Source organism: Oncorhynchus mykiss, chromosome 3 (genome assembly GCF_013265735.2).
Source record: "Oncorhynchus mykiss isolate Arlee chromosome 3, USDA_OmykA_1.1, whole genome shotgun sequence".
NCBI classification, from domain to species: domain Eukaryota; kingdom Metazoa; phylum Chordata; class Actinopteri; order Salmoniformes; family Salmonidae; genus Oncorhynchus; species Oncorhynchus mykiss.
In genome coordinates this window covers 13983197-13995174 of record NC_048567.1, presented here as the reverse complement: position 1 = coordinate 13995174, position 11978 = coordinate 13983197, and the positions used below count along the sequence as shown (strand labels likewise).

Here is an 11978-nt window from a genome sequence, read left to right as displayed (position 1 = left end):
CTATGAGACTTGAAATTGAGATCAGGTGCATCCTTTTTCCATTGATCATCCTTGAGATGTTTCTACAACTTGAGAGTCCACCGTGGTAAATTAAGGTCCCAGAGTTGACAGTGCATGTCAGAGCAAAAACCAAGCCATGAGGTCGAAGGAATTGTCTGTAGAGCTCCGAGACAGGATTGTGTCAAGGCACAGATCTGTGGAAGGGTACTACAAAATGTCTACAGCATTGAATGTCCCCAAGAACACACTGGCCTCTATCATTTTTAAATGGAAGAAGTGGAACAACCAAAATCTTCCTAGGGCTGGCCTCCAGGCCAAACTGAGCAATTGGAGAAGGGCCTTGGTCAGGGAGGTGACCAAGAACCCGATGGTCACTCTGATAGAGTTCCTCTGTGGAGATGGGAGAACCTTCCAGAAGGACAACCATCTCTGCAGCACTCCACCAATCAGGCTTTATTGGTAGAGTGGCCAGACGGAAGCCACTCCTCAGTTAAAGGCACATGATAGCCCGCTTGGAGTTTGCCAAAAGGCACCTAAAGACTCTCAGACCATGAGAAACAAGATTCTCTGATCTGATGAAACCAAGGTTGAACTCATTGGCCTGAATGCCAAGCGTCACGTCTTGAGGAAATCTGGCACCATCCCTACTGTGACGCATGGTGGAGGTAGCAACATGCTGTGGGGATGTTTTTCAGCGAAAGGGACAGGGAGCCTAGTCAGATTGAAAGATGAACAGAGCAAAGTACAGAGAGATCCTTGATGAAAACCTGCTCCAGAGCACTCAGGACCTCAGATTGAGGTGAAGGTTCACCTTTCAAAAGGACAATAACCCTAAGCACTCAGCCAAAACAATGCAGTAGTGGCTTCGGTACAAGTCTGTGAATATCCTGTGGCCCAGCCAGAGCCCGGACTTGAACCTGATCGAACATCTCTGGAGAGACCGGAAAATAGCTGTGCAGTAACGCTCCCCAAATACAGGTGTGCCAAGCTTGTAGCGTCATACCCAAGAAGACTCGAGGCTGTAATCGCTGCCAAAGGTGTTTCAACAAAGTAAGTAGAGTGTGCTCTGTACTGAGTAAAGAGTCTAAATACTTAGGGAAGTGTGATATTTATTTATTTTTACATTTGCAAACATTTCTAAAAACCTTGCTTTGTCATTATGGGGTAGCGTGTGTAGATTGATGGAAGAAAAAAACAATTGAATACATTTTAGAATAAGGCTTTAACGTAACAAAATGTGCAAAAAGTCAAGGGGTCTGAATACTTTCCGAATGTACTGTATATATTATTTAAACTAAACACAGTAGGCTAATTGAAGGTTCAGCCCTGATCCATATATATTAGCATAATGTATTGGTTGGAAGTTGCCGCAATAGAACCAAGAAATGTCAGAGATTTCTGTTTTGTCCAAATCTTGTAGATAGACAATCAGCATTACGTTAACAGAAAGCACATTGGAGTCTGCAGCAATCTATCATTAGAGCATATTAGTAAAAGACCATTGAAATGTAATATTCCAATGCATATGTACATGTTCTGATTGCTCATCCAGTTTTATGATGCATATTAAACATGCATTGTGTGACAGGCTGGACATACACATGCAAATCTTAGAATAAAGTATTATACAATGTGTATTTAACATGTGATGATAAATCATTATAATTGGACTATAATGTTTAAGATATGGAACTGTTTCCCTACATAGCTCTTAAATGAAAATCTGCATCAGTATGCATTTTGCTTCAGATTTCCTTTCTGTTTTTTGTGATATTATCAATTTATTAAGCATTATCTACAAGTATGATGTATGTGTTATCTTGCATGCAGTGTCTGATGTGTAGACAAAATGCAAGGGATCTGTAAAAAAAAAAAAAAATGAAGCATTTGTGTACCATTTTGCACAATTTATATACCTAAATATAGTTGAAGGGTCTGACTCGGTTCTGAGACATGTATTGACTAAAGATTAATAAAGGCAACCCTGAACTATATCTCGCCACGGCTCTTCAATAGCTCTTTATTCAGACAAGTGCTGATTGTGCAACCTGTTGACTGATGTGAGTGAATGCCCATGGATAAATGTAAAATGCATTGCTTTCGTTTCAATACTCATGACAATCTGAAGTGGATAAACATAACATCATGACCTGCAGAATGCAGGGCAGGCGAAGACCTTTCACTTCACACCATCACACTCTAGCGGCCAGTAACATAATATACAATTCGTTTCGCCTTCTGCTTTCACGTTGAGGAAGAGGGGGCATAGAGAACCATCGTTGGACGAGTGCTGCATGGGTAAAAACATGGCTGCTGTGAATTCATCAGAGAGACGCCAGGGCGACCCCAACGATGAGCTGGGGGACCCGGGGGGTGTAGCACAGAAATGCGAATCATTTGAGTATAAATCGACAGACCCCGATAACACTTTTGCTGTTGAAGAAGACAGAATTCCCGAGGGCTCCAATGAAAATAGAGAATCTAGTATTGTTACCGATGGGCTTGCTAGCCAGACTGAAAGTAGCATTGCGCTTCGAGCTAATGATAGATCAGAGATAGGTAATGAGTTGGTAGATTTAACATATTCTGAAGAAAATACCCACAACACCGATGTTTCCTACAACAAGCAGCGGCATTTCGATTGGTCTGAGACGGAGGACGAGGAAGACCGCACGGATGCAAAAGAGAATGGAAACGATGGTACGTTTATGTTTGCTAGCTAGCGTTGACTATGTTTCTTTCTTCGAATAGCCTGCCTTATAAATATGAGCTATCTAAGCTCACCATCTATCTATTTAGGAAAACAGTCGTGTGCAAAAACAGACTGAAATGTACGGGGTATCCCTGGAAATATGCAGGATGCAGCATTGACTGTAAATGTGCTCATGGTCACTTTAATTGCCAAGATGCACTTAATGAGCTAGCTTTGTTATTGGCCAACCGTTTATCCAATAGAATATTGATCACGCAGGTGACTCAAAATAGTACACTAATCGTACCCTTTGATGTCATAAATGCCTTTTCATAATATTTGTGTGGAGATTGATTTGTGTAGTAGGCCTGTTTTCATATTTAGTCTCAAAACGTTTGTATTCATGCTTACTCATGAACGCTTCACAATGACAATGTTGTATTTCTTTTGAATTTATAGTTCATAATGGTGACATGGGGAGGACTCCTGAGGTGCAGCAGGATAAGATTACTGACAATATCTCAGATGCAGAGGATGTGGAAAAGGAAAAATCACATTCTGACGAGGAGATGGATGTATCAAAAGACACAGGTGAAGAACAAGATTGTAATGGAGGAAAGGGGGCGGAGGAGGAGGAGGAGGAAGAAGAAGAAGAAGAAGAAGAAGAAGAAGAAGAAGAAGAAGAGGGAGGAGAAGAGGGAGGAGAAGAGGAGCGAACAGTGAAAAGGAGGAAATGTAGTCTGGAGTGCAAAGACTGTGGGAAGAGGTTCACCCGTCGGGAGACATTCAACCTCCATCGTCACTTCCACGCTCACCAAGATGAACTGGCCTCACTCACCTGTAAGGAGTGTGGCCTTACCTTCCATCACCGCAGCAGCCTCATCAAGCACCGCAGTGAGCACCAACAGAAGGTTGAACAGCCTGTGGAGCGGAAGAGGAGAAGGAGCCCACAGGGAGTCCACAAGGAGGAGAGGCCAGGCTTCCAGTGTGACCACTGTGAAGAGACTTTCCCATCACTGAGCAAACTGAGGCTCCACACCTGCAACTGTGCCCCGGATAAGGCGTACCGCTGCCCCCTGTGCCGCAAAGAGTTCCGCATGAAGATCTCCATCACCAGCCACATGCAGACCCACTCCCTGAGCTCCCACCCCTTCCGCTGCCAGGAGTGCCACAAGAGCTTCTCTGACATATTTTCCCTGCGTGACCACCAGGGCTCACATGCCTCCCTCAAGCCCTACGCGTGCCCAGAGTGTGGCATGGTGTTTAGGCACCGCTCTGTCATGGAGGACCACCGTCGTAAGCACACAGAGGACACACAAGGCCCCCACCGGTGCAACATCTGTGGGAAGCACTTCAAGTATTCCAGCCTCCTGCAACAGCACCAATACCTTCACACGGGCCAGAAACCCTTCCGCTGCCCAGACTGTGGCAAAACGTTTGCCTTAGCCCAGAACATGAAGGCGCACTGCCGGCAGCATAGACGGCACCCCCACGCCTGCTCTCTTTGCCCCCTCACTTTCCCCGACCAGGGCAGTCTGCAGGCTCACATGTCATGCCACGAGACAGTCGGGGGACTAGATAAGGAGAACACAAACCACGGGTTGGAGCCAAAACGTATATTCAACTGTCCCCTCTGTCCTCAGAACTTTCCTTCACCAGCTGACCTGAGGGCTCACATGCTGATCCATGAAGCAGAGCATGAGAGGATGGAGAACGGGGCGTGTAAAGACTGGGAAACAAACCGTTACACCTGTCCACACTGTCCTGCCACCTACTCTGACCAGTCTAATATGATGGCCCACCTGACAACTCACACGTCTGCCCGGGTCAGGGTAGAGAGGCAGGGTAATGGACTTGAAGTAGGGAGATCTGCTCCACTTAACACTGCCAACGTCCCAGGGAGGTGGCATAGGGAGGAGATGAGTAGTAAGCCTTTAAAGTGTCCAGACTGTGGCAAGTCGTTCCGTCACCGCTCTGTGTTAACGTTGCACATGCGTATTCATTCCAAGGACAAGCCTTACCAGTGCAGGGTGTGCAACAAGTCCTTCAGATTCAACAGCTATCTGCAGCAGCACATGATCATTCACACCGGGGAGAAACCATACAAGTGCCCAGACTGCAGCAAGGACTTTGCTTTCCTGCAGAACATGAGAACCCATCAGAGGCTGCACACACAGAAACCGTTCCGCTGCACAAAGTGCCGTAAGGGATACAGCGACGAGAATCAGCTTCAGCGCCATTTGCTGTCACACAACGGCGAAAAGCCCCACAAGTGCCACCTCTGTGAAAAGAGCTTTGGGCTGGCCTACCTGCTGCGGGACCATCTGAACACCCACACAGGCGAGCGGCCTCATCGCTGTCAGGAGTGCCACAAGACATTCCCATGGCTCGGCAGCCTGCTGGTGCATCAGAAAATCCACGCTCGAAAGCGCCAGGGGTCGAGTCAGCCTTATTCTTTTCCAATGGCCATGAGGATAAGAGGCAGGGGTAGCAGGGGCCGGAGCGGAGGCAGGCTGGCATCAGGCTGGCCCAGGTGGGGTGGAATGGGGCAATCAGGTATGGACACGCCCCAACAAACACCTCCATATCAAGTCCCAATGTCAAGGAGTCCTGAGTGGCAGAGGAGGCCGGCCCAGCCACAGCCACCCATGTTTTCATCCCAGATGGATATGCAGCAGCCAGGGGAGACGTCTGCGAGAAGGCCTCCACCAGTCCACCAACAGTGGCGGGTGGAAGGTGGAGAACTGAGGCCTGTCCCACTGCCTAACCAGTCTCAACCGTCTCAGGATCCTGAAAGACAACCAGCGCCTGTCCAACAGCAGCCATCTCCACAAATACAGCCACAGCAGGTACCACAGTCTCCACTGGTACAACAACAAGTACAGTTACAGCTACAGCTACAGCCACATCTACATCCGCAGCTGCGCCAACAGCAGGTTCAGCATCATCTACAGTCTCCGCTGATCCAACAGCAATTACAGTGGCAGCAACCAGGTGGACAGCTCCAGCCCCAGCTAGTACCACAACAGCAGTGGCAGCCTGACAGACAGTTGCTCCAGCAAAAGCTGCCCTGGTTACCAGATGCTCAGCCCCGGCCCGCCCCACCACAGCAACCCCAGCAGTGGCACTCAGATGGCCTGCCTCGGCCAGCCCCACAGCAGAGGAGTTCAGGCAGGGTAGAGGCACCTACAACATCACAGCCTGGCCTTAGTGCATCTCAGAGCCTAGAAACCCCTCCTCCAGGAGAAAGTGGAGGGACCATGCCCTTGGGTAACAAAACACCCCCAGTGGCCAGGCCACAGAACCCCAGCCCATTAGCTGTGAGTGAGCAGGAGCAACACAGGCAACAGCCGAAGCCCATGAGCTGGGGTAACACACCCACTACACCACCAGTCCCCACACTGAGCTCTGTTCAGCTTGACTTTCCTGGGTCCCCCATTTACATGGATGGGGCTGCTTTGTGGGGTGGGCTAAGGACCTCTCCAGCAGTGCCACCATCCCAGAGCACATCAAACAAACTGGGCCAAGAGCTTAACCTGCCAAGATGGTCGAGCGTCTCAGTGCCAATGCACAAAGCTGTTAATGAATCATCCACACCTCCTAGAAAAGAGGACACTAGAGTTTGGGACTTTAATGCACCTCTGGTAATGTCCCCAACTGTTAGTTCATCAGAGAAAGCTGGTAGTGGGCGTGAGCAGCAGAAACAGTGGTCTCCAGCTCTACTCAGTACATCCTCCTCAGCTCAGATGGGCCACAGCTCTGTCATGTCAATTTCAAGCCCTCCAACTCATGGGATTGGAGGTAGTCCCTGGGATTTCAAAGGTTCCCCCTCAAACAAATCAGGCCTTAGCCAGGAGTTAGAGCAGCAGCAGCAAAAACATCTATCCTCCAGCTGGACCAATGTACCCACATCCACCCAGAACGTTCCCATCTCCATTCAATATGACCCACAACGTTTCACTCATGGGGTGGGACCCACTGTGTGGGGTTTCCAAACCACTCCAGCTGGCCCGCAGCAGCAGCCAATGGTAACAGGCACTCAAATCATCATAAATCAGACCTCTCCTTTCTTCTCTCCTCTCCCTCCGCTCCCTCCTCTTAGTTTGCCTGGCTCACACCCTCTTCACTCTGTAGCAGTCGGCTCTCTACCAAGGCCTCCACACCCAAACATTTTCTTCACGCCACAGGCGGTCATGAGTGAGAGGCCACACATGACACAGACCCTGTCGCTACCTCAGCTCGCCCCACGGCCTGTTCCTCACAAACTGGGCCGTTTGCCTTACGCCCCAGACCGCCTTCTCCAGTGCATGATCTGTGGCTGCTCTCTACCCCGGGAGTTAGACTTGCAAATGCACTACATGCAGCATGCACAGGGAGAGATTTGACACTGGCAAAGAGTGCGTCTACCACTCTGTTTTTCCAAATGTTTTTAATGTACATTTATTGTATAACTATAGCAATTTAGCTGTGTTTTGTGTCCATTTTGGACATTGTCCGTGTTGTTGATCTCTCACTCTATAAGAAAGGGTCAGATAATCTCAAAAAGTGTATAGTTTGTTAACTTGATCGAGCACGGTTGTCAGTTTTCTGTGTTCACAGCTTTGCCTTGAACTGCAAAGAACTTAGAAATATGACTGTGTAGTGGATTTCTTGGCCAGTACCATCATATTTACTGTGTTGTAAACATACCAAGGATTTACACTCCGTGGCCAGTTTATTAGCTACACCACCCTGTTCACAAAAATATTTTGCTCCTATAGACAGTGAGCCACGTGGCCTTGGCTTGCTATATAAAGCGAGGCACCGAAGCATTCAGTTACTATTCGATTGAATGTTGGAATGGGCGAAACAAGTGACCTAAGCAACGTTGAGCGTATTATGATCGTTGGTGCCAGGTGCGCCGGTTACAGTATCTCATAAATGGCAGACCTCCTGTGTTTTTCACACACGACAGTGTCTTGGGTTTACTGAGAATGTTTTTGTTTTTCGCCCCAGTCAGTGGTACTAGATGGGCGAACCTTAAACTGGCCACTGAGTGTGTATGTCAACTTATGGATTTTTGTTAGTTTTTCTTTCTGTGTACACTGCTGTCTTTGTTACACCATTTTCAAGTTTATTCCTCAAACAAGTGGTTTTCACCTGTGTTGCACTGTATATTTGTGCCTTTATTGTTTCAAAACACTCTGCATGTTCTTTCTGCTCTCTCTTAATGTTGTAGTGGGTGTTATTCAAATTGTCAGGTCTCTGAATAATGAGTCGTTTGTATGAGTCATTTCTTATTCTGTCTTCATTTGGGTGAACGTGTATCTTGTTTTGGTGCTAGAGTTATGAAATTAGGGTTATTGGGAGGAGCACACGTTTTATCCAAACAGTGTGGCATGGATTAGTATACAAATTAATGTATTGTATTAACTAATAACTAACTTTACCTGTTGGGTTTTTGATATTGTATCAACAACATGACAATGTTGCCAGAAGATACGCTTGTTTACACTGAGCTGCACGGGGGTCGGAAGGCAATCATGGTTACATTAATTTACTGTGGAGCAGACACGAGATACGGGTCGGAAAACGTACCTCAATCCAAGGATGGGATATGCCACTGAATGCCAAATGTTACCTTTATCCAGATTGTACATATCTTGCGCCGGCTCCACGATGTCTCAATGTAACCATGTTTTCGTTCAGACACCAGTACAGCTCAGTGTAAATCAACGTAATGGTAGGGTCGTTATCTTCTGGCAAAACATAATGTAACATATTTGACATTTTACTACATATGTGCATTAGCAGTAGTTTTAAATATGTAAATACCTGGTAATAAATATCATTGGGAAAGAATGCCCTATTGTCGTCTGTATTCAATAAAACACAATGACATAATAGTCCTGCAGTTATGAAAACAGTCTACCAAATCAGTGTTTCTATATCCGTTACATTGCATGTTGAGAACTAATGGTTGGGACTAGTGCTTGGAATTCAAGACGAATGGGAACTTGGAAAAAATGAGGTCAAATCATGATGTCAGTCAGGTCGTAAAGTCGGAGCTCTAGAAAGAGGCAAGAAGCAACAGCAAAACGATTCAAGACCAAGGGGTATCATCATCCTCTTCACTGCCAGATTCTACAGGGATGCTGTCTGGAAAGCTGCTAGGAAGAACGCCTTCCTTCAGAGCCATGGTATGTGTTTCGCCGAGCATCTCAGCCCGGAGGACATAGAAAGAAGGAACAGGTTGTGGCCAACGATCAAGATAGCACGAAATGAGGGGAAGGCTGCTTACTTCGTCGGAGGACGAGGCTTCATCAACGGTTCAGAAATTCATATTCCTCCCTAAAATCTCACCAGAAGGAACAGGTTGATGGTTTCAGCCATGGTATTCTCATTTTCCTTATATTGTTTACCTAACAAGCATCAGGTGACTATTTTTCAGAACACTCAGGTACCTCAATAATGTATTAGCTTGTTCTTGTATGACCAGACCAGAAGACCCATTTTGTTTAGTAACTTACGAAGAAGACTGAAAGTTGTATTTATTTTGTATGTATACAGTAACTAAGATACTGTTTTAAAGGGCATACAGGTCTGCTCTGACTTTACACAGTTATTGTTCTATTTAGTTATTAATACTTATTTCCACGTGAAAAAGGTCTTAGGAACATGAATATGTAAAACATGTTTTACTCAATTTTTTATGATCCGTTTTCATATGCACTTAAAATAGTAGGTACCCTTTTATTTAAATTATTATTTGTTGTTTTATTTCTCAGAATAGTTCCTGATTACACTAAAGAGGGTTTTTATTCTCTCTTACTACAAGAACCCTTGGTTTGGTCTTGAACATAATTTTCAGTTTAGTTTAATTTCAAAGACGGATAACGTCTAGCTCAATGTTTATGGAATAAGCTATTTTCACTTTAAATTTATGTAAATGGTGCTGGTTGTATATTGTTTACATTCACTGCTCCTACGTCTTTGACTAATCCTACTACAGTTTATACTTTTATATAATCTTTGTTGTTTTGTCTTTGTCTATCGTTTCTCTTAATGCTAGGGGGTTACCAAACAATGTGAAGCGCAAGGCCTTATTTTTATTTGCTAAACAATTTCAAACAGATTTTTGCTTTTTTCAAGACTCTCACTCGATTTCGGCTGATGCCAACTTCTGGAGGTCACAGTGGGGCAACGATATTTGGCTTTCCCATGGATCTGAACGCTCCGCTGGTGTCACTACAATGAAAAATACCTTTGGTGGTAATATTCTACACTCGGAATGTGACCCCTTTGGTCACTTTATTTGTCTTGTGATCAGTTACAATGATATTACACTCATTACTGTAAACTTCTACGGGTACAACACCAAACATGAGAATGATAAGTTACAATGACATTACACTCATTACTGTAAACTTCTACTGGTACAACACCAAACATGAGAATGATCAGTTACAATGGCATTACACTCATTACTGTAAACTTCTACTGGCACAACACAAAACATGAGAATGATCAGTTACAATGACATTACACTCATTACTGTAAACTTCTACGGGTACAACACCAAACATGAGAATGATCAGTTACAATGACATTACACTCATTACTGTAAACTTCTACGGGTACAACACAAAACATGAGAATGATCAGTTACAATGACATTACACTCATTACTGTCAACTTCTACGGGTTCAACACCAAACATGAGAATGATGAGTTACAATGACATTACACTCATTACTGTAAACTTCTACGGGTTCAACACCAAACATGAGAATGATCAGTTACAATGACATTACACTCATTACTGTAAACCTCTACGGGTACAACACCAAACATGAGAATGATAAGTTACAATGACATTACACTCATTACTGTAAACTTCTACGGGTACAACACCAAACATGAGAATGATGAGTTGCTTGTATCTATAGAGAAACATATACTTCATTGGTTATCTAAATTTCCCAATTCGTTATTATTGATAGGAGGGGACTTTAACATTACTATAGATAATTCAACTGATAGATGGCCCCCAGGTAGGCCAACCAATCAGAATTTGGGTTTAATACTTTTTATGGAAAAGTTTGATCTTACTGATATATGGAGAGAGAGGTTTCCAGCCGACAGATCATTCACTTGGAGTAACAAAACAGGTTCTAGACAATCCAGAATAGATTTTTGGCTTATATCCAAATGTATTGATAGTGTGTTACTACAAATATTTGTACTACTCCCCTCACAGACCATAGGGCCATTTACATTGATATCAAAATATTTACCCCTGATACTAACCTTGGTAGAGCATCCTACTGGAAGCTAAATAGCTCATTATTAAATAATGATATAGTTACATTTGAGGTTAAAGATCTGCTCTTACACTTTTGGGAAAGGGCTTGTGAAGAAAAATCTTATTGCAAGAACTGGGAGCTCTTTAAATTTGAGGTGTCCAAATACCTTAGAAAATATGGTAGTAATCTTGCTAAGACCAGAAGAGCTGAGGAGGAAAAGGTGATCATTAAGATAACTACCCTTTCTCAGAGGTCCCCAGCCGGCCTCTCTGGGGAGGAGAAGATGGAACTGATTGAGTTACAAAATAAACTGGATAATATATATAGATTAAAAGCAGAAGGAGCCTTTATTAGATCTATGAAAAAATGGATTGAGGAGGAGAACAGAATTCATCCTATTTCTTTAGACTTGAGAAATTTCACTCTAAAAATAACACTATCCATAAGTTAAACATTGATGGTGTTATTACAGATGACCAAAAAGTAATCTCTAAATACTGTAGCAATTTGTACAGAAAATGTTATAGCTCTACGTACTGTCGGGAATCCACAGATATGTTTTTTAACCCACTGAATAATGTTCACTCTATCAGTGATATAGAATCTAAACAGTGTGATGAACCCATCAAAGTTGAAGAGATTATAGAGTCTATCAAACATCTAAGAACAATAAATCACCAGGTGTTGATGGAATTACATCAGAATTTTACAAATTATCTTCTGAACAAGTAGCTCCATTCCTATTTGAAGTCTTTTTTAGAGAGTATTAAAAACAATGTTCTCCCTCCTACAATGACTCAGGGGTTAACAACACTGATACCTAAACCCAAAAAATAAGTGCTGCTCATCGATAACTGGCGTCCAATTTGTCTTCTTAATAATGACTATAAGATTACTACTTGCAAAAATAATTAAAGAAGTCCTGGATGCAATCATTGATGAAACACAGTCTGGCTTTATGAGGAACAGACATATTTCTAACAATGTCAGACTAGTATTAG

The 11978-nt window shown here is 44.0% G+C and overlaps 1 protein-coding gene across 1 annotated transcript; it reads left to right on the top strand.

Moving 5' to 3' along the window:
• The first annotated feature begins 2242 nt into the window (after window positions 1–2242).
• Window positions 2243–8533, top strand: zgc:66448 (uncharacterized protein LOC327401 homolog). The gene is made up of 2 exons (XM_021591765.2): window positions 2243–2700; window positions 3152–8533. Exons 1-2 carry the CDS (start codon window positions 2295–2297, stop codon window positions 7075–7077), a joined length of 4332 nt encoding a protein of 1443 aa, XP_021447440.2. The 5' UTR covers window positions 2243–2294; the 3' UTR covers window positions 7078–8533.
• Window positions 8534–11978: the final 3445 nt, after the last annotated feature.